The 24424-nt window shown below is 37.5% G+C and overlaps 1 protein-coding gene across 2 annotated transcripts in view; it reads left to right on the forward strand.

Moving 5' to 3' along the window:
- Positions 1 to 24424, forward strand: part of LOC136847591 (LIM homeobox transcription factor 1-beta-like) — a 103565-nt gene that overhangs the window by 49259 nt on the left and 29882 nt on the right. The window contains exons 3-4 of one of the 2 annotated variants that reach the window (XM_067119309.1): positions 22856 to 23088; positions 24075 to 24223. In XM_067119309.1, the coding sequence (XP_066975410.1) occupies positions 22856 to 23088; positions 24075 to 24223 (382 nt within the window). The remainder of the gene's footprint in view (positions 1 to 22855; positions 23089 to 24074; positions 24224 to 24424) is intronic. The other variant, XM_067119310.1, reaches the window with a different exon arrangement.

Below are 24424 nucleotides of genomic sequence, written 5' to 3' on the forward strand. Positions count from 1 at the left end.
TAAAACAGCCGTCTTCCTTATTGTGTTTGTGTGTGTGTTTGTGTGTGTGTTTGTGTGTGTGTGTTTGTGTGTGTGTTTGTGTGTGCGTGAAAGCATCTGTATCCTAACCTCTCCCTTTATCCCGGTATCAGACACGATAGGGATCTGGTTTGGGGAAGATGCCGCGGTTCAGTCCATGTATGTATGTATGTATATGTATGTATGCATGTATACTAATGAATTCTCCGTCTTGGTTCATATTGTATATGTATGCATGTATGTATATATGTGTGTATGTATGTATCCTAATGAATTCTGTCTTTGTTCATACTGTATATGTATGTATGTATGTATACTAATGCATTTTCTGTCTTTGTTCGTACTGTATATGTGTATGTATGTATGTATTTATGTATGTACATTAATGAATTCTCTGTCTTTTTTCATACTATACATATATGTATGTATGTATGTATACTGATGAATACTCTGCCTTTGTTCTTAATGTGTATGTATGTATGTGTGTATACTTATTATTTCTCTGCCTTTATTCGTCAGTTAAAGAAGAATTTCAACATCTTCTTCTCTCTCTCTCTCTCTCTCTCTCTCTCTCTCTCTCTCTCCCTTGACCGCAAAATGAGGGTGCTTAAGGCTGACCAAATATGCCCTTCCCGCGCAAGTCCCAAGGTGGTGTTGGTTTAGCGCGTGTCTGTCTGTTTATATATTTTGCTTAGACCAAGCCTTAGACGGTACTGTGCGAGATCTGTGTGTATGTGTGTGTGTGTGTGTGTGTGTGTGTATGTGTGTGTGTGTGTGTGTGCGTGTGTGTGTATGGGAGATGTGTGTGTAGGAAGTTTGTGCAAGTCCCGTGTTTTTCTCTTCTTGTTTCAAAATTGTTAGTGTCTCCTTTTTTTTCCTTTTTGAAATTTTCACTGAATTTTTAACGTGTCAAGTTAATAAATAAGCGGCCGGATTTTATTTTGTAGACATGGTGTATTCAAGTTACTTATTCGTCTTCTTTTTTTCGAAATTTTCATTGAATTTTTGACGTGTTTAGGTAGTAGATAAGTGGCCAGATCTTATTTTATAAAAATAGTTTATATTCGTTCCTTATTTTTCTCTTATTTTCCAAATTGTTTTTGAATTTTAAGGTTTATAGGTAACAAATAAATGGCCAGATCTTATTTTGTAAAAATAGTTTATATTGGTTCCTTTTATTTTTCTCTTCTTTTCCAAATTGTTACCGAATTTCTAACGTGTATAGGTAATAAATAAGCGGCCGGATCTTATTGTGTAAAAATATTATATATTAGCTCCTTATTTTTCTCTTCATTATTAAATTGTTATTGAATTTTTAAGGTGTATAGGTAACAAATAAGTGGCCAGATCTTATTTTGTAAAAATAGTTTATATTAATTCCTTATTTTTCTCTTCTTCTCCAAATTGTTACTGAATTTTTAACGTGTATAGGTAATAAATGAGAGGTTTTTATTTTGTAAATATGGTGTATACGGCTTATTACTTGGTGTCGACGATTTTGAAGGTTAAGTTACGTTAAAGTAGGCCAGGTTTTCCGAGGCAGCTGTGTTCGTTTTGTATAAAATGTCCTAAGATTTATTGTTTGTTTGTGTGTGTGTGTATGTATGTATGTATGTATGTATGTGTGTGTCTCTTTGTGTGGCGGGATAGACAGATGATGTGTTAGTACAGCAGTGGATTTTTGTAATGGTTCTATAGACTGGAAATATATCACCACCAGGAGGATCGAGAAAAAGCGTAGTTCATTTAAGTTTTTTATCATTTATATTTGTTTATTATTTAAGTTTTGTATTTTTTTTTTATTCCGCAGTTGGTATTGGTCGTATAAATGGTATTCATGCTTCGGTCATCATGTTTGATTAAATTCTACACGGAGCATTTAAGGTTTATAAATTGGTACTAATGAACAGCCTCTGACCAATTTCAGAATAAACCATGGCTGTTGAGTGATACGGAACTTTCGTACAAAACGGAAGCGTATGCAGGAAATTATGACGTTGCTAACTCCTAGTATTTTTCTTTGTACTTTGTGTGAATTTGTGTGTGTGTGTGTGTGTGTGTGTGTGTGTGTGTGTGAGAGAGAGAGAGAGAGAGAGAGAGAGAGAGAAATTCACAGGCATGGTCAGTGGTGTCTGCGAAGTTATGAATATTTTCCTACTATCATCTGATTTTGGTATGGTCTGTTTTCGTAAAATTTTATCCATTTTAATGAATCATGTGTTGGTTGTCTTTCCAAAGTAAACATTTTAGTTTTCTGTAAAAGAAAACTATTGCGCCGGCTTTGTCTGTCCGTCCGCACTGTATTTTGTCCGCACTTTTTTCTGTCCGCACTTTTTCTGTTCGCCCTCAGATCTGAAAATCTACTGAGGCTAGAGGGCTTCAAATTGGTATGTTGATCATCCACCCTCCATCATCAAACATACCATATTGCAGCCCTCTAGCCTCGGTAACTTTTATTTCATTTAAGGTTAAAGTTAACCATAATCGTGCATCTGGCAACGATATAAGATAGGCCACCGCCGGGCCATGGTTGAAGTTTCATGGGTCGCGAATCATACAGCATTATACCGAGACCACCGAAAGATAGATCTATGTTCAGTGGCCTTGATTATACACTGTAGCAGCTGTACAGAAAAAACAAGTAGAAAATGCGCCGAAGTTTCTTCGGCGCATTTTTTACTTGTTTTTTTTTTCATATAACAGCATCCCACTCCTCTCCAAGGGAGAGATTTAAACAACATTCTTTTTGACACTCAGAGGTCAGCTTAAGGGCGTGTCTACTATACAGTAAATCGTGTTATAAATATCCCCGTAGGGGGGTAGTGCCGTCAGTGCACCTCACGCAGTGCACTGTAGGCATTACTTAAGGTTCTCTGCAGCGTCCCTGTGGTCCCTAGCTGCACCCCCTTTCATTCCTTTTACTGTACTTCCATTCATATTCTCTCTTCCATCTTGTTGTCCACCCTTTCCTAACAATTGTTTCATAGTGCAACTGCGAACTTTCCCTCCTGTTACACCTTTCAAACCTTCTTTCTGTCAGTTTCTCTTTCAGCGCTGAATGACCTCTTAGGTCCCAGTGCTTGGCCTTTGGCCTAAATTCTATATTCCATTTCCATTGCATGTTATAATTACATAGGTTATGTTTTTTATCGGTGCCTGCGTGTTGGCAGGATATCTAAAGAGTAAGCGAATAACATTTAACGAAAGCTGAAAGAGATATTCGTTAAGCAACATTTTCGAGTTGTTCAAGTTGTTCGAGAAATCTCTTAAATTGGACATTTGTTGCCATGGAAACCAAACTCAGCCACGGACTGATTCGTCTCAAAGGTTAAAAATGTTGAGATTCTTACGTACTGAATATATCTGGTAAGTTTCGACAAAGTCTCTTCGCCGTTTTGAGATATCCCAATGAAGTACTCTTACAAGGAAAAAAAATCAGGTATTGTCTTCCCAGCTTGTTCCGTAAAAGTAACATTCATTGTAGAGTATACACATTCACTATAGATAGTACACATTCATTGTAGAATGTACACATTCATTGTAGAATATACACATTCATTGTAGAATGTACGCATTCATTGCAGAATATTCACATTCTTTGTAGAGAATACACATTCATTGTAGAATATACATATTCATTGTAGAATGTACACATTCATGTAGAATATACACATTCATTATAGAGAATACACATTCACTATAAAATATACATATTCATAGTAGAATATACACATTCATTGTAGAGTACTTATATATTTGCTTATACCTCCTCCAAGCCATACAACGCCTTTCACCTTTCGAGACTACTGTATACATAAAACAGGCTGTCATTCATTATACCAGTAATATGTCTTAACAGTATCAAATTGATAAAATTTATATTTAGCCTTCTGTGAAGAATTGAATTTCTCGGTTATCTTAACATCTTTACAAGGGACGAGAAGGTTTCCATGTATACAAATTGGCAAAATGTGACTAGCAGCGTTCACCAAGTTTCATCAAAAACCGCTCATCCATTCTTGAGATATTGCCTTGACAGACACTTATTCCACTTTCATTGGCTGAATAATAATAATAATAATAATAATAATAATAATAATAATAATAATAATAATAATAATATCTTGGAAGAAGACCGGCTTTGAGACAAACTTCGTTGAAAAGAATGGCATTGTGTATGCCTTATAATAATAATAATAATAATAATAATAATAATAATAATAATAATAATAATAATAATGATTTCCCGTGCACCATAATTCATAATGAAAATAATAACGAGCACCACGTGACGTCATCCATCTGAAGCGTATTATGAGCGATGGCGGAGCAGTTCGAGTTATTGTCTGTCGTTTGGAAAGGGCTGGTGGGTTCCTCCTCTCGATATAGATCAGAGCGGAGAATCTCATAGATTATGGAAGTTGGCATCAATAGATTCGGAGAAGATGACGCCGTCGATACATCATGCTGAGGACCACTCGCTCTAAATCATGCATATTGCTGCTGTCGTGTGAATGAGGTTTTTATGGAGGGTTGGGGGGCAGGAGGAAGTATGCTCAAGCAAGTATCCATGTAAATGACGTTTAGGTAAAAAATCTGTTAAGGATGGTAATTTTGTCCCTAGTTTGACGAACTGGAGTAAGCCATTTTTTTCACCATTCTGAGAAAATGGGTACGCACATTTTTTCCCAGTTCTGAGAAAATGGGTACGAAGATTTTTTCCCCTTTCTGAGAAAATTGGTTCGAACAATTTTTCACCACTTTGAGAAAATGGGTTCGAACATTTTTCCCCTATTCTGAGAAAATGAGTTATAGCATTTTTTCCCATTCTGAGAAAATGGGTTATAGCATTTTTTTCCCATTCTGAGAAGATGGGTTCGAACATTTTTTCCCATTCTGGGAAAATGAGTTCGAACATTTTTCCCCATTCTGAGAAAATGGGTTCGAACATTTTTCCCCATTCTGAGAAAAGGGTTCGAACATTTTTCCCCATTCTGAGAAAATGGGTTCGAGCATTTTTTCCTATTCTGAGAAAATGGGCTCGAATATTTTTCCCACATTCTGAGAAAATGGGTTCGAACATTTTTTCCTCATTCTGAGAAAATGGGTACGAACATTTTTTCTCCATTTTGAGAAAATGGGTGCGCATATTTTTTCCCCATTTTGAGAAAATGGGTTCGAACTTTTTTCCCCCATTCTGAGATAATAGGCTTCGAACATTTTTCCACATTCTGAGAACATGGGTTGGAACGTTTTTTCCCCATTCTGAGGAAATGGGTTCGATAATTTTTCCCCCCATTCTGAGAAAATGTGTTCGAACATTTTTTCCCCATTCTGAGAAAATGGGCTTCGAACATTTTGATGTTGTGCAAAGATTCTAATTAGCTCATCTTTTGAGGCAATTTGGTTTGAAAATGTGACAACACAGACAGCTGAAATTTTGATATGTTATGAGGTATGAAAAACTGGGACACTTGTTCTGGAAAACTTAAAAACGTAAAAAAATGGGATACGCCAGTTTTTATGTAAAAAATATTAGTGCTCATTTATGTGGGTATTACAGTGCTGTGTTCAAAGTGAGTAAATGAAAGCATTATACTTCTCTAAGTATAATGCTTTCAGATTTTGTTATTTTATGCAACAAAACTGATTTAGGCAAGTACAAGAATCATCTATTTTTCTCAAGGCACTGAATAGCAGAGGAAGGTTACACTGATAATAATAATAAAACTCTTCTTGTTCTCGTGTCATAATAAAAATGTTAAGACTACCATTATCACTAACATTTCTAAAGAATTCGTATCGGACAAAACACATCTTCTACCTATCTCTGAGTGTTTGCAAACAAACAGGAGAGATATTCCCAACGCTATCCGTCCCTCTTTTGTAGATTCAATAATGGTTGATGCGCTGGGCGGGGGAGCTTCTCACTGCCTTTAGTCTTGTATCCTATCGGTGATTACGCAAGTGAACAGTAAGCCCACAGTGATGCAATAATGTCGATGTTTTGAACACAATATGACGCTTTGAGAATCGGATATCTTCTGAGTTGCGGTGTTATTGCTTTTGTTTTTCCTCTGAGAGAGAGAGAGAGAGAGAGAGAGAGAGAGAGAGAGAGAGAGAGAGAGAGAGAGAGAGAGAGTGGCGACATGATTTCGTGCTGTGTTAAACACGGTAATATTTTCCCTTCTTGTTGAAATGAAAATAAGCTGTAATGAATTAGTAGTACATAGTACATTGTATCCGTGATGACTTTCCAGAAGTCGATGAAAGTCTGATGCTGATAAGATTATAAAATTACACACATACAAACAAATGCACACACAAACACATGTATACATATAAAAATCAATATAGAAGTAATCAACACACAATCACGTGTGGAACACAAATAAATTTCTGACTCACATCAGGATCGAACCCAGGTCTTTCAATTGAAGGACCTGGGTTCGATCCTGATGAGAAAGAAATTTATATATATATATATATATATATATATATATATATATATATATCACAGAGAGGTACCAATCAACATTCTCTTCTCTCTCTCTCTCTCTCTCTCTCTCTCTCTCTCTCTCTCTCTCTCTCTACTCATTTCAATGTCGGTATATGCACAGTTACATCACAACTGTATCTACCACTATAGACATTACCTCTTAAGAAAAATCTCTCTCTCTCTCTCTCTCTCTCTCTCCATGTCGGTATATGCACAGTTACATCACAACTGGGTATCTACTATAGACATACCTCCTAAGCTCTCTCTCTCTCTCTCCATATCGGTATATGCACAGTTACATCACAATCAGTATCTACCATAGACATTACCTCCTAAGAAATCTCTCTCTCTCTCTCTCTCTCTCTCTCTCTCTCTCTCTCTCTCTCTCCCCTTCCATCCTCTGGCCAACCAGCTGTCACCACGAGAGCACGTGGCCAGCCAGGGAAGCTCGGGCTCAAGCTGCTGCCGCCGTAGGTTTATATGGGGGATTTCCCCTCACAAGCTGCTGCCGCTGCTGCTACTACTGATGCTGCTACGGGGATGCTGTATGCTGGCTGGCCTTCACGATCTGACCCCGAAAGCCCGGATTTTGGCGAAAGTCCCTACTGCTGTTTGTTAGGAAGAGTGGGTTGTGTGTTTGTGTGTGTAATGTGTATAAGTACATGTATGTATATATGTATATATATATTGTATATATACATGTATAAATATATATATGTAATATATGTATATATATATATATTTACATATAAATATATTATGTATGTATACAATTATATATATTTGTATATATATATATACATACATATACAGTATGTATATATATATATATATATATATATATATATATATATTTGTTTGTTTGTGTATGTAAATGTATATATGAATATGTGTGTTTAAATTATGAGAACTAAACATAATAGGGTATTACATACTCCTATGACAGGTATTCGCTAAGTTCCTATGAATATATACATAGCAACTCATACACTCACTTACATACTTGCGCAGTACACCAATTGTTGTGTTTTACGTTGAGCCCTGGAAAAGCATTTAAAGTAGTTTCGTTCTGGGCTGCATTTTCTGCAGATTTTAGAACTTGCGGAATTTTTATTCACAAGTAATTGATTTATCCTGTTTTTGTGAATTCATTCGTTTTAGAGCTGTTAAGAACTATCCATCTGATGTATTATGGTTTCACGCTTAATATTATTACTTTCAGTATAACAATAGGGCTGTTAAGAAGTATCCATCTGAGATATATTGGTTTCACTCATAATATTATGATTATTATTAGTATCATAATAAGGCTGTTAAGAACTATCTATCTTATGCATAACGGTTTCACTCCTAATATTATTATTGTTAGTATTATAATATGGCTGTTAATAACTTTATCTGAGATATATTAGTTTCAGACCTCTAATTATTATTGTGTTTATTTTGATAACGACAGTGTTATTTATTATTTATCAATGTCATCAGGCGATCATACATAAAATTAAGCAACCAATTTGCTTAATAAATTGCTCATGTGTGTAAAGCAATATATTGCAAAGATGAAAATATGGAATCTAGTCTGCAGTCAGTTGTCAGTCAATCAATTAATCATTTTACGACTCATATTGGAATATTCTCCGTTTATTATAATTAGTGTTGATGAATCATTACTTGTATATTCCAGTATCTTCAACAGCGGAGGTCATGTTTTCACATGCGCATGTATTGTATGTGTTAGTATCTCATAGTAGGGTGAAGAGGATGTTGAGGAAAATGTGTGTGTAAACTTTCATGTAGTGTCCACTTATGGGTGGACATAAATGGAGGTCTGAGGCTTGTGGCCATTGAAACCACTTTGACCATTATTTTATAAGCATTCCGTCTTGAAGATAGTGAAACTCGACAGTTACGCCTCGTAGATTCAGTAACGGAATTTATAATAATAATAATAATAATAATAATAATAATAATAATAATAATAATAATAATAATAATAATAATAATAATAATAATAATAATAATAATGTATTCCTGGAAACAAGTTCATTTGTTGACTGTTGAGTCATTTTGGTGAATTTATGCTCTCTGCTGAATGCTTTGTGCATTCATTCGGTCAAGGGCATGTGCTGGCATAAGGCCAACTTAATGTAGACCACCCGAACAAAGCCCAGTCTAGTAAATAAAGAATAAGTAATGGGCGTCTTCTGTACGTCATCCAGTTTATTACCAAGAGCAAGTACATTAATGAAACTGAAATACTTTGATTCAGTTATATCAAGAAGTATAGTGTGTGTGGGGGGGTTGTGTGTTTGTGTGTTTGTGTGTGTGTGCGCGCGCGCGTGTGCGTGGAAACGCGCTCCAGAAGCGAGAGAAACATACTCGTATACCAGACGATGAAGTACCGTAGGAGACTAAAGAACACGCCTAGCCGCCTTTCATATTTCGTCTGATATTGTTTTTGTAAAGCGCCCCTCTCCTCCCTCCTCCCCTCTCTCCTATTTAATATAAGCAATTGGGACAAGGTTTTTCATATACGGACTCTAGATTTACATGTATACTGCCAGTCCGGGCTACGGGTTTTTTTCTATATATGGAGTTCAGATTTCATATGCAGCGAAGCCAGGTCATCCATTTTACAGGTCAAGGGATTTACTTTTTCCTCTTTTGTTCCAATATCTTTTTTAAGGAATGGCGTGTCCCGTTTCCATTTTTTTTTTCGTCAGAGCGCCAAAATTTCGGGTTTGGCCGAATGTTGTTTTTTTTTTTTTTATCAGAAGTTCTGCTTTTGCTGGAAGGAAGTTGAAATATTGATGATTATTATGTATTTTGTTAAACATGTTTAACATAGACCTAATGATTATGTATTTGTTAAATGTGTTTAACATAGACCTAATGATTATGTATTTGTTAAATGTGTTTAACATAGACCTAATGATTATGTATTTGTTAAATGTGTTTAACATAGACCTAATGATTATGTATTTGTTAAATGTGTTTAACATAGACCTAATGATTATGTATTTGTTAAATGTGTTTAACGCAGACATAATGATTATGTATTTGTCAAATATGTTTAACAAAGACATAATGATTATGTATTTGTTAAATATGTTTAACACAGACCATAACGATTATGTATTTGTTAAATGCGTTCAGCATAGACATCATGGTTATGTATTTGGTAAATATGTACAAATACATAATAATGATGTTTTTGTTAGACACATAGAATGAAATTGACGACTCAGCCACAACAGTACTAGTAATGATAGTATTAATAAAGATTTTTAAAATGTTCAAATAATAATAATAATAATAATAATAATAATAATAATAATAATAATAATAATATTATTATTATTATTATTATTATTATTATTATTATAGTAATAATAATAATAATAATAATAACGTCAGTTGACGAAACAACCATAACAGTAATAGTGATGATAGTAATGATAATACTTATTTTAAAAATGCTCAGCTAGAAAATAATAATAATAATAATAATAATAATAATAATAATAATAATAATAATAATATCACAGCATCCACTTCAGTAGAAAGCCCCCACAATTTTTCTTTTCCCTCCGTAGTGGGATAGTGCCATCAGCGCACCTCACGCGCGGTGCACTGCAGGCATTACTTAAGGTCTTTGCAGCGTGCCTTCGGCCCCTAGCTGCAACCCCTTTCGTTCCTTTTACTGTACCTCCTTTCATATTCTTTCTTCCATCTTCCTTTCCACCCTCTTCTAACAAGTGTTTTATGTTGTAACTGCGAGGTTTTTATTCCTATTACACCGTTCAGACCTTTCTGTGAGTTTCCCTCTCAGCGCTGCATGACCGCTTAGGTCCTAGCGCTTGGCCTTCTGCCTAAATTGTACATTCCATTCCCTGTGCAAGTTGTAATAGCAAGATCTCTCTCTCTCTCTCTCTCTCTCTCTCTCTCTCTTCTTTTTTTGCCTTATCTCTCTCTCTCTCTCTCTCTCTCTTCTTCTTCTTCTTCTTCTTCTTTTTCTTTTTCTTCTTCTTCTTCTTCTTGTTTTTTGCCTTTATCTCTCTCTCTCTCTCTCTCTCTCTCTCTCTCTCTCTCTCTCTCTCTCTTCTTATTCTTTTCTTCTTCATCTTGCCTCTCTCCTCTCTCTCTCTCTCTCTCTGTCTTCTTCTTCTTCTTCTTCTTTTCTTCTTCTTCTTTTTGCTCTGTTATTTAGAGCGCTGCTCTTCACAAGACCGGGAGCCCCATTATATCCTCAAGTTTATATGAATTTTAGAGAGGAAGCCGAGTGTTTGCTGCTTTGCATTTTGATATAACGTCCATTTCCACAGCGGAGACGACCCTCCTCCTCCTCCTCCTCCTCCTCCTCAAGGCAACGAGAGAGAGAGAGAGAGAGAGAGAGAGAGAGAGAGAGGAGGATTGGAAAATGTGTGTGTGAGAGAGTATTGCAAGAGCAAAAATATGTGAGAGAGAGAGAGAGAGAGAGAGAGAGAGAGAGAGAGAAAGAGAGTTGTTATTGAAGAGGAAAATGTGTATGTGATAGAGGGTATTTGCAATACCAAAACTGTGTGTGTGAGAGAGAGAGAGAGAAGAGAGAGAGAGAGAGAGGGATTGATGTGTTTGTGATCAGGAGTATTTGCAAGAGCAAAAATATGAGAGAGAGAGAGAGAGAGAGAGAGAAAGTTTGTATGTGAATGTGAAAAATAAACAGGAGATACGTGAGTGTGTGTGTGTGTTCGTGTGTATGAGAGTGAGAGGTGAATCGGATTTTCATTAAAATTTTACCGGTTAAATGAGAATTACTGACGGTTATGCACAGCACTCCAGTTCAAGCTACCTAATATGTACGTAGGTGTGTATACATGTACGCACAATAATGCATGACTGTTGATGTAAATTGAGTCATACACAGACAGAGATTATATCAATACATTTCAAAAATAATTTCAAAATACACCCTGAGTCATACACACATAGATTATATATTAATACATTTCAAAAATAATTCAAAAATGTAAATTGGGTCATACACACATATAGATTATATATTAATACATTTCAAAAATAATTTCAAAATGTAAATCGAGTCATACACATACAAATTGTATATAAATATATTTCAAAAATAACTTCAAAAGGAATAAAACTGTTATCACTCTCAAGAGATTTAGTAATCTCATTTAATATGCATGAATTATCCATGAATAGTTTAACCGATTAAATAAGATTCATGTCAAATGAGGGTGTGCCTGTAACTCGCTACATTAGACGCAGGGCTGCCAGGAACTTAGTAGAAAGCCTTTTCATATTGTACATGAAAAGTAATTTTTCACAAGTTTTGATTAAAGCGTTCTTCCAAGTTGTATATATATGCCTTCATTGAAAATAATCATAGCAAGCTTTTTCAACCTTGGCAACACGGGCAATCTATACACAAACACAACATAATATATATATATATATATATATATATATAGTATATATATATATATATATATATATAATATTTATATATACGTATATATTATATATATATATATATATATATATATATAAATATACCAACCAGGCCTTTGCTTGGATAACTCTGAATGACAACTGATAAACCTTTCTCTCTCTCTCTCTCTCTCTCTCTCTCTCTCTCTAACTTTCCCTAACTTTTTCTTTCTCCCCTAATGCCCCTTCTACTCTCTCTCACTTCCTCTCCCTCTCACTCTTTCTTTCTCTTACTCTCTCCCTCTCTCCTTAGATTAGAAGGGGCACAAGCAAGAGCCACACAGTTAATTCCGTTCATCAGGCAAATAGGTTACCAAAGACGACTAGAGAGCCTGAACACGTATGACTTAAAAACACGATGATTGCGAGGACAACTAATAGAAACATTCAAAATACTGAAAGGCATAACAAAAGTAGACAGTAACCTCTTCACATTAAACGAAAATCAGACAAGTAATAATAAATGGAAACTAGAACTGAAGAGATACAACACATCCCATTGTGGGAACTTCTTTACATACAAGATATGTGACACATGGAATAAACTGCCACCAGAAGTTGTAAACAGCAACAGTGTGGAAGAGTTTAAAAGAAAGCTAGACAAAGTCATTAGAACACGTGAATGAACAATAAAACCTGCTCCTAGAGGTACGTGAGCACATGAAGTTTCCTCGGATGGATTAATGAGTCTCTGAGACATCCTAATCCTTGTAACTCCTTGTCACTCTCTCGCTTTCTATCTCCAACCCTCCCTGTCTCTTTCCCTCTTTCTTCTCCCTAACACCCCCCCTGCTCTCTCTGTCACTTCCTCTCTCTCTCTCTTCCCAACCCCCACCCCCTTTGGTGCCATCGATGCCTTACCCCAGTATTCTTTTCCAGATAGTAAGTCATATGTATACCGAAATTGGGTATCATAAATTCGTAAAGTTACTAAGCCTACGGGCATAACCATCCCAGTTTCAGGGAAGTCCTCCCTCCCCTCCCCCATTGGGGCCCCTTGGTGCTAGTGATGTCTTACCCCCACGGTATTCTCTTCTAGATAGTAAGTCATATGTATACCAAGTTTGGTTGAAATTGCTCGATGCGTTTCAGAGTTATGCTGGTACATACCTGACATACATACATCCATTTATGTATACAGTGTATATATATAATATATATTTATATATAAATTATATATAAGGTATATATATATATATATATATATATATATATATATATATATATATATATATACTGTATATATATATATAGATGTGTTTGTGTGTGAATGCGCGTGCGCGCGGTATAATTTATTTTCCTCAGTGCTAGGGTAATGGCATCTGGAGCCGAGAGCACATTGACTACATTGGCCAGCAAGAGGCAAAGAGGATCCCACGGATTCTGTATGCTTTCTTTTTCACCACCCCCTTCCCCCCATCCCCTCCCTCTCCCGTCTCCCCTTATCTCCTTCTCCCCTCTCACCACCTTCCCCCGCCTTCCCCCACCAGCCCACTTTCTCTTCTACCAGTAGTCCCAATTTTCCCCTCGAAGGGCCACGACGACGGTGCCGAAGCCCTGACACAAGTCTCCCATTATCGCCATCTTGTCCTCGGCGGATCTCCTCCTCCTCCTCCTCCGTCAGGCTAGAAGTCTGTCTTGCTGGAGACTTTTTTTTAAAGACTGGGTGGGGGGTTGGCTGGATAAAGACTGGGTTGTGGGCTGTGTGGTTGGCTGAGAGAGAGAGAGAGAGAGAGAGAATGGGGTTGTCGTAGTTTTGGAATAAGAGAGGAAAAGAAAATAATTATTTCTTGGAAGATTTTTGGAGAGAGAGAGAGAGAGAGAGAGAGAGAGAGTGAGGAGAGGCGGGGAGGTTTAGAGTAAGAGAAAGGAAGATCAAATTCATTTTTGTTTTTAGAAGGTTTTTTTGAATTGAGAGAGAGAGAGAGAGAGAGAGAGAGAGAGATCGGTACTTGGAGTAAGAGAGGTTAAAGAAAAAAAAATTTTTGTTTTGGGAAGACTTTTGAAGAAGTAGTTATAGAGAGAGAGAGAGAGAGAGAGAGGATTTCACACGATACTTCGTAACAAAAGAACAAGGCGAGAGATTTTGTGATGAAAGACATGCAAACTATTTCAACCATTTTTTCGTCATCACGCATGCGCGTCGTCGCTGAAAATCTGATAGATTACCAGAAAAACGAAATTCACATCCACTGGAAACCTAAGTTCCTTCTTTTGCTAACTCCCCTCATATAGTATAAGGTGATGAGGGGTCTATTAAAGTGAGAGTGTATATTTTCAGTTGATGGGAGGCTGTAAGTAAACTCAAAAAGATGTAGACCTCAGACTAAATACGTTTTATAGTTGCGTTCTTTATCTTGGCTACAACTAAAATGTGGAAAAGTTTGCTTAGGGCAGTTGTGGAATCTTCTGATCTCTAAATGTTTAAATGGGGAGAGAATTCATTCTCGCTTTCTGCTGGCGTCGCCTGAATTCAGCCCCGCAGCGGGGTGCACTGTAAGCATTACTAAAGGTTCTTTGCAGCGTCCCTTCGGTCCTTAGCTGCAACCTCTTTCATTCATTTTATTGTACCTCAGTTCACATTATCTTTCTGCCATCTTGCTATCCACCCTCTCCTAGCAATTATTTCAGAGTGCAACTGCGAGGTTTTCCTCCTGTTACACCTTTCAAACCTACCTACTCTCAATTTCCTTTCCAACGCTGAATGACTTCATAGGTCCCAGTGCTTGGCCTTTGGCCTAAATTCCATATTCCATATTCCTGAATTCAGGTGAATTGGTTTTATTTTCTGTCCCTCATATTTATTTAGCTACCACCTTTACCTATAACTTATTTCTCTCTCTCTCTCTCTCTCTCTCTCTCTCTCTCTCTGCCGGCTGATTTCTATTTAGAGCCCTTTTGGCTTTAGCCTGATGACCCTGTCCGTAAGAGCTTTTAGCTGAAGATTTAAAGAAAGAATGAAAGGAAATATATATTCTCTGTAGCATATATTTGGTGCCAGTTTTTCTATATCGACTTCGACCTCTAATAAATATTTTGTTCTCTGTTTTTAAGAACTCGCATTTTCAAAAATGATCTAGAAAAGAAATCATATTTGCTTCAGATATTGCAGGACCACCGAACTATCAGAAAAACACGTATACAAATGAAAAGAAAAAATTAAACATTTATAAAATATTTCCGGATTTTTTTTTTTTGTGTGTAAAGTTGGAATATCTTGTTTCGTAGGATTATTTAATCTTAAATTTGCGCAAACGCTCGTAGCAGACTAAAAAATTTGAAAGTTTTGAATTTTCCGAAAACTTTGCTTACCGTTTCCTCCGATTATTTTTCTCTATATAATTTTTTTGGTATAATTTGAGAGTATTTATTCACGCATGCATTATGCAAATCCCATGAGAAAGAAATGAATTTCTAGCCCTTTTTATCCGATAAAAATTCTAGTGAAACTGCTTTTTATTTATACTTTTCCCTCTTTTTTTGACGTGTGGTCATTCTCATATCTTACAGCTTTGAGAGAATAAAGGAGAAGACTTTGTCATCTTTACACGAACAATAATAAACTCCTTATTCATTGGCGCATTTTTAAAGTGAGTTCTGTTTATTTTTTTTATTCAAGTTTTGTGAAGTTATAAGAAATATTGCCATGCTAGCTAGCCAGTGTCAGAATTAGCAGTGTTTTATAAGAAATATTGCCTTGCAAGCTAGCCAGTGTCAGAATTAGCAGTGTTTTATAAGAAGTATTGCCTTGCTAGCTAGCCAGTGTCAGAATTGGCAGTGTTTTATAAGAAATATTGCCTTGCTGGCTAGTCATTGTCAGAATTGGCATTCTTTATAAGAAGTATTGCCTTCCTAGCTAGCCAGTGTCAGAATTGGCAGTGTTTTATAAGAAATATTGCCTTGCTAGCAAGCCAGTGTCAGAATTGGCAGTGTTTTATAAGAAATATTGCCTTGCTAGCTAGCCAGTGTCAGAATTAGCTGTGTTTTATAAGAAATATTGCCTTGCTAGCTAGCCATTGTCAGAATTGGCAATGTTTTATAAGAAATATTGCCTTGCTAGCTAGCCAGTGTCAGAATCGGGAGTGTTTTATAAGAAATATTGCCTTGCTAGCTAGCAGTGTCAGAATAGGCAGTGTTTTTCTTTGATTTCTGCTAACAAAACGAAGAATCTCTTACAAATCGACTAATCATATTATTATTTGTAGCTATAAAGTGTCTAAATGTGCCTCGAAATTTAAGGAACAAAGCTAAGCCAAGAAACACGAGCGCTAAAATTTAGGTATGATTTTTAAAAGCATTAGAGTGAAAGAAGAAATTCTCAACAACCTGCTAGCGTAAAATGAACGTTTCTGTTCCAGCAAGAAATGCGGAAAATAGTAGAGAATATGTTCCCCACAGAGAGAGAGAGAGAGAGAGAGAGAGAGAGAGAGAGAGCTTTATCCCGGGATATATGTGCCCGTCCATATTATACCCTTTGCCACTTATCTCAGAAAATTAAAGTGACTCCAGTCCGATGTGTGAGCAAAGTAAGTGAACCAAAGCACCGCTTAAGTATAAAATGGTTCTTCGCCCGGACCACTCCTCAGCCAATGGGAAAATTGATACGGACGCCTCTTTTCCAGAAGCTCTTTTCTCATTGGCTGTTGGACCGAGCACACCATTTGCCCTTTTTGGGAATTACAAATGCGAGCAACAGAAAGCGTTTATCCAATAGAAACGCACTATTTACACACTATTTTCAGGTGAGACATTTCTGTTGGTTGCCATTGTCGTCCATTAGACAGCTTCCGGAGGACGCGAGAGCGCCAGAACCCGGGTTGGTGAGAGTTAGAAACTCGAGGAGAGGGAGAGAGAGAGAGAGATTCTCTCCCCTTTCTCACTCTCCCGTTTTATTTTCCTTTACTCTTTTGCAGTATCTGCAGGTTCCCTCTCGTCTGACTGGAGTGTGGCTTCTGAGAGGCTTTACTCGCAAACAAAAAGGATTTCCTCGTCTAGGCCTATAGGCCTATTTTCATCTTGAAGACTTGCCCCTTTATTTGCGCCTCTTTTGTTTTAAGATACTTGAGGACTTATCTCGTGAAGTTTTCGTCTGAATGTACACATTTTTCCTTACGCTGTTTCAAGTGTAATTGAAGGCGTATATCATCTTGGATGACTACTAGACACACACCCACGCACACAAAGAGAGATCTGATTCCATCCCAAGGCCTCGATGCATTAAAACCCTTTTTCATTCTTTACCGACTTTTGATGGAGAGAAAGTTGAGTTTGGCGAACGAACGATGTAGTGACCGTACACGGCATGGATGGAAGAAACAGAAAAGAGCCTGTAGATCATATTTACACGCGATTCAATGCGAAGAATTATGGAACGGCTAAAGCAGTCATTTCTGGTTCGTTTTTCGAGAATGGGCCTTACGGCGTCGCTATCAAATGGTCCAGAATAGGCTGCCGGCATGAATAAATAGAGAAGGGAGAGAGAGAGACAGAGAGAGAGAGAGAGAGAGAGAGAGAGAGAGAGAGAGAGAGAGAACTTATGTGGAGGCAAGTGCGGGAAAGTGTGAGTTTTATGCGTTCAGCCGACGCCGTTTCCCTCGCGCGCCTAAGGTTATACCAGGCAGAGGGTTTCGCGCCATAACCAGAGTGATAATACGCGTTGATTGGCGGGACTCGGCGCCTCGACCAATCAGGAGGGCCCGTTTTCACGCTGGCGTTCGCATACCCGAAGACATATATTATCCGGAAAGTGTAGTATTAGTATGGTTTTAAGCTAAGGGGCGTTACTTAGCCGTGTTTGGGGCGCTGCTGCTGCTGCTGAAAGGCGCTGGAGAGAGAGAGAGAGAGTTTTTGACTTGTCTTTTCGCCTTTCTGTAAATTCTCAAAGAAAGAGAAATTTTATACAGTAAAAAAGTTTTCTGTTGTGCCGGGTTTAAATCTGTCATCTGAGCCTTGACTTACATCGAGTGGCTTATCAGAGCCAAAATTAGACTTAATATTATTTTCCCGGACTTTGATTCATTAATATCACTTGGCATAACCTATTTGTTGTGCCAGGTATCACTGCGGCAGTTATTATTGTAATTATTATTAGCTGCATTGTTTTCTGCTTTTTAGTTTGTACGACCATTACACTTTGTGGATAAGGTAGTGTCATTCCTAATGTCATTCCTGCAGCTTTGCTAATCGAGCATATCTGCGCTGATGATTATTATATTTTTTATAAAACCGGGATTAGCATTTCAGTGACATTCACGAGAAGAATAGTACTGATTCAGCACAGCAAGAGATGTTGACAACATAAATGTTGTGGAGAAAGAGGTATAACCAGTAATTTAATAAAAAAAATTAATTACTTCAGCAGTGCTTCTAATTGACACCACTCGCTGTGCCAGTCATTGGATAGAGACTGCTCATTACTGAAGGTTTAAGCTGAAACGTTTTCAGCTGAATTATTATGAACTGAGTGACATCACTGACTTGTAATGAATTCTCTGTGTTCCAGACACCGAAATGGCACGTAGTTCGTGGGAATGAGATCTCATTTAACACAGAAAATAAGATCATTCAAAACAATCAACAGTCGGGGAATAGTTCATAGAAAGGCGAGTAGTTGAAAAATAATAAAAAAAACAATTATATTTGTTTTTACTTGATATGATCTTAGCCCCATTTTTGAGGTATGCCTCTGTGGTATTCCTAAAATTTGGAATCTTCTTCGACTACAAGTAAACCATTTTAGTAGTATAATCCTGAAGTAACATCCATTAAGCTGTGTCCTTATTTCTTTATCAAACTTTACATTGCATCTGTCAGTTTTTAATATGTAAGGCAGAAGTAGGCCTAACCATTGCCCCATGAAATTTACTAGACTAAATATATTGAGGAAGGTTAAATAATGAAGTGCTTTGTCCCAGCTTCCTTAGCCATAATTGTGCTTCTGGCAGCGATATAGGATATGCCACCATCGGGCCGTGGTTAAAGTTTCATGGGCCGCGGCTCATACAACATTATACCGAGACCACCGAAAGATAGATCCATTGTCGGTGGCTTTGATTATGCGCTGTAGTGGCTGTACAGATAACTCGGTTACCCCGAAGAAACTTCGGCGCATATTTTACTTGTTTTTTTTTTTTTTTCGTAAACGGAGCTCGACCTAACCGCACCCGATTTGCTGAGCTTAACGGAAAGAGATGTAAGCAGGTTACTCTTGAATATTAATTCAGGAAGTTCCAGAAGTTAAAATTCAAAGGAAAGTTCTGCTCCAGATGACTTATTCGTTTGATTAAGAGTGTGAAAGTATATCTATGGTGTGCTTTTGCTATTTTTATTTTATAAAGGAGGACAATGAAGTAGTTTACAGTAAGAGTTATCAATAATCATCTTGTGTGCTTATGTACACACGCATACTATAAATATGTAGAAAGGTGGCTAGGTAGACATTGTATACATGTGTTCGTTTTTGTGTATGGATATAAACACACTTGCATGCAGTAATTATACTGTGCTGAGAAGTATTCGTTAGGGATCAGATTATAAAATTCTGGTCTGGCTCCCAACCCTTGAAGCCTGTCTCACAAAGTTTTATACAGCTAAACTTGTCCTGATCACCTGACCAGGTAAAGGTGCCGTTACTTTTCAAGGCGATTCAAAACCTGTTCAATGACAGTCTTGTTTTGACGTCGCTCTAAAACTGCAGTGCTTGAGAATGATTACGCTTCCATGTTATGAAGGCAATTCTGTGGCCCCGCAAGTTATTACATCGAAGACCGGCAGTTCATTAACCTCTTCCTCTGCGTCACACGTCAGAAGCTTCACCTTTCCCAACGAGGAACTTCTTTTGCCACACCCGATACTGTTGTGCAGCTTAGCGTGGCTCTGAAAAAACATCGTCGGATTTCGGGGAAAATGCACATTTTATTCTCTCGGCTCCGTTCATTCGCGTTAGCGCTTGGAATGTTAAGGACTCTCATTTTAGACTAATACTGGATGGTTGGGTTGTCTGACGGCGCGCATAAGTGGGAGAATTTTCGCGATACGCTACTCCCTTCAGAGAGAGAGAGAGAGAGAGAGAGAGAGAGAGAGAGAGAGAGAGAGAGAGAGAGAGAGAGAGAGATAGATTTAACGTTAATGCTGTTCAGTCCTTCGAAAGATGTCTGTAAGCCACCGGTGCCTGTTCACCATTGGTGGCGCCGGAAGTTGCTAGTCTGGAAGGTGCGAGATAAAAAATTATTTATCAATTTTTATTTGTTATTGCCGTTGCTGTTGCTTCATCATTTGCTAAGCTTTTGCTCGCTTATTTTTCTTCGTATATTTCTACTATTTTTGGCCTTTGTTCTCCATTGCCATTGTTCTTGCTACTGCTGTTGTTATTAAATCAAACATCTTTTGTTCTGCTCAATTATCTGTTGATTTTTTGTGAAATTGTTTCTAGAATCTCGCCTGTTTCCATTGGGAAATTCCAACCTGAATATTTGGCCAACGAAAATGATATCTTACGAGCGTTTCCTTATTATAACAATAACTGGTGTCAGGAGACATTTTCCTGTATCAGCTAATCAGTATTTAAAACTAAGAATAACAAGTAAAAAATGCGCCGAAGTTTCTTCGGCGCAATGGGGTTTTCTGTATGAGCCACGGCCCATGAAGCTTTCAGCACGGCTAACTTTAACCTTAAATAAAATAAAAACTACTGAGGCTAGAGGGCTACACTTTGGTATGTTTAATGATTGGAGGGTGGATGACTAACATACCAAATTGCAGCCCTCTAGCCTCAGTAGTTTTCAAGATCTGAGGGCGGACAGAAAAAGTGCGGATGGACAGACAAAGCCGGCTCAATAGTTTTCTTTTACAGAAAACTAAAAATCCTGAGGCGCTACAGGAAGTTCCATCTACTGGTGTTTTCATTGTATCTTTTCTATGGAAACTATTTTATTCAGTGCTCCAGTGGGTTTTGAGTGTTTTCTCTTCCACCTAATGCGACCAGTCTCCGCTTCGTTGAATTCAAGCATTTATCAGATTGTTCGATTTGATGGTAGTTTTCGTCTTCCCGGACGAAATTGTAATTTTCAAATTTTTCAAACTTTTGTGTTAATTGCTTCCTTTGAGGTCGGGTCCTACTTTCCTGTTTATTAAGTTTTCTAGTATCCTTCAGGCCATGTTTACGAAATGATACTATTTTGTCCTTCCGGTAGTCCTTTGCTTAACAAAAAAATAAAATAAAATAAAATAAAAATAAGAATAAAAACCTGTTTACTTTATGAAAGTGGTGGAACTATTAAATGATAAGTATAGGATGTGGGGAAATATTTTTGGCCAAATGACTGACGTGTCATTTATCTTTTATTCCTTAATAAAAAATGATCGTGCGTCAGGCACCGCTGTAGGTGCCAACAACACAGGCCACCACCCGGCCGTGGCTGAAAGTTTCACGTGCCGCGGCTGATAGTTTCAAGGGCCGTGGAAGAGAGTTTCATACAGCATTATACGCTGTACAGAAAACTACTGCGTCGAAGAAACTTCGGCGCATTTTTTACCTGTTTAGTTCTGAACCGAGAATACTGGGCATCCTAAAAACACGGAATAATGGACAGTACTGATTTGCTCCAAGAATTAGGGCTTAAGATCTGCTTAGTACTCAAAAAAAAAAAAAAGAAAAGAAAAACCATCTCAGGGCAACATAAAGGTAATATAAGGTATGCATAATAATAAAAAATATATACTTCCCTAGTTAGCACGCAGTTGCAGAAATGACTGGGTCTATTTTGCAAAGGGTATTTCGGATGTCCTTATTAATAAGCTGTCCTTGTGGTGTAGGACAAGAGAATGGATGACTAAAGAAAAGTTACCGAATATTTGTAAGTTAAATTTTCCAAATGAAGGGAAAGGCAAGATTAAGACGAATTACTAAATATTTTCTTGTCCACATTTGCAGTTATTCTTCAAGTAGTATATGCAGACTAAGATGATAAAAAAAAGGATTTATGATAATAAAAAAAAGATTAATGGGAAAGTTACATGATTCCCAATTCTTCCTCTTCTTTCAATGCTTCCAAATATCCTATCATTAGAAGCTTACACAACCCAGCCCTAAGATCTAGATCTGAAGACACTCATTCATCGCGGGGGTGAGGCGCTGTACACACCAACAGGAAATACCACCTCCGTGTTTGTTTACGAAGCGGGCTTTCGCCAACGATAACGCAGCCCAGTGAAGACCGATTTAGATTCATAATGGTCGAATTAAAGTGTCATCGCTTGCGTTCAGCGCGCGCTGAGGTAGCTACTTGGCAAGGTCACCTTTTTAACCATAAGCTATTTTGCATTCTGTAAGTTTCGATTTTCGAGATTTTTCATATTTTGCTCTTTTGGGAAGGATAGGTTGTTATGGGGCGTTTACTTTGCTTTGGCAGAAGTAATGGTTATTTTTATTTATTTTTAAAAGTAAAACTGTGTTATGTTCAGACAGCAAAAAACAATCGTTTTCAGTTGTTTTAATGTATTACGTACTATGTTATACATATTAACACTTTTTTGTTGTGTTACTGTTTCAAAAATCGACAACCGGGAAGATATTATTATTATTATTATTATTATTATTATTATTATTATTATTATATTATTATTATTATTTTGGTCTATCACAGTCATCCTATTCAACTGGGTGGTTTTTATAGTGTGTGGTTCCGGGTTATTATTATTATTATTATTATTATTATTATTATTATTATTATTATTATTATTATTATTATTATTATTAGACATTCAGCAAGGTACGGAAAGAACTCACCCAATTACATATATTTATATAAGTGATCTAAATTGTAACGATGTGTTTCATATCCTCTCCAGGCTGTTTTCGGTGAAATGCGCCGGGTGCGGAGACAGGCTCTTGCCCCACGAGCTTGTGATGCGCGCGCAGTCCCTCGTGTTCCACCTGCACTGCTTCGCCTGCGTCGTCTGCTGCCAGGTCCTCCAGAAGGGGGACCAGTACGTCCTCAGAGGGCACCAACTCTTCTGCAGGGCGGACTATGAGAAGGAGATGTTTCTTCTGCAGCAGCATGGGCCGCAGAGTGAGTGGCTGAGTTAGTATTACCTTGTAGTTCTGTTCGATGCGTCTTTTTTTTTTTCCTCATGGCTCGCCTGATGCTTCATTTCATTTCCATCTTGTCACGTCATGTCATGGTGTATAGGAATGGCACACCTTCTCTCTCTCTCTCTCTCTCTCTCTCTCGGTGTACACTAATGCTTAATCTCCATACTTCATATCGTTTAAATCAAAGCGAATTGCACATAAAAGGGCTCTCTCAACAGATGTCTTGTCTCTCTCTCTCTCTCTCTCTCTCTCTCTCTCTCTCACAAAAGTTTAGAGACCTGAAACGAATGTCACATATGAGATAACATTTTATTATCAATCTAATTGTCAACTGAATTATATTTAATTTCATCTCTGCTCCGTCGTTGATTTTCTACGTCGTGTAATTTGCATAATTTCAGAACTTTTCCATAAACTTTTAGTAAACAGATTTGCCCAAGGACAACCTTTTACATGAACTTATTTTCTGAAATACAATATAAACAAATGGGGCCACAACATTTTGCCCTGTGATGATCACTGAATCGTTAAATATTTGCATAATAGCTATAGGTCTTCAAGCTCATTACTCAATTTCTTATTCTATTCGGGAAATATGTATTTTGGGCTCATAATTTAGCAGTTATGATTCGCAATCAAATTAACTGACGAAGGAACATTGCTCTACATACAGTACAATTATTTAGCAGGTTCACTGACTTCGCTTAGGACAGTCACCTATGATGATTCAGTATACACTTCATATTCACTCATTAATGTTCATAAATTGTATACTTGTGTGAATTTGTTATTAAGTTCACTGAAAACTGAGATGGTGAAGTAAGCTGAGAAATTCATAAAATAAGAGATTTGGTATTAAAGATTGTAAAGTAACTGTTATTGCACAACTTTCAAACTAATGTTTGGGTTTCTGAGAGTGCTCGTCAGTATAGACCGAAGGTGTTAAACGAAGGCGTGGTCGCTGTCCTCTTTCAGGCCCTTTGGGGGACGACTTCATCGTCGACGACGGGTCGAGACCCCGGGACGGCAGACGAGGCCCCAAGAGACCCCGAACCATCCTGACGTCGGCGCAACGAAAGCAGTTCATGGCCTCCTTCAGCGTCTCTCCGAAACCCTGCAGAAAGGTATAAAACAGTGGTTCTCAACCTTTTTTTTACCACGCCCCCTCTAAGAGATGGTCTTTCCCTCCACGCCCCCCTTGAATCTATGAGTAAAATCCCCTCCCAGATTTAAAGGAAAATTAAAAAACAGAGAAAGAGAAGGGGTTTCGAGGGATAGGGAGGGAGGTAAATAATTACAAAACATGGTGAGTCCAACGAGTCTAA

The sequence above is a fragment of the Macrobrachium rosenbergii genome, chromosome 17 (genome assembly GCF_040412425.1).
Source record: "Macrobrachium rosenbergii isolate ZJJX-2024 chromosome 17, ASM4041242v1, whole genome shotgun sequence".
Classification (NCBI taxonomy): Eukaryota; Metazoa; Arthropoda; class Malacostraca; order Decapoda; family Palaemonidae; genus Macrobrachium; species Macrobrachium rosenbergii.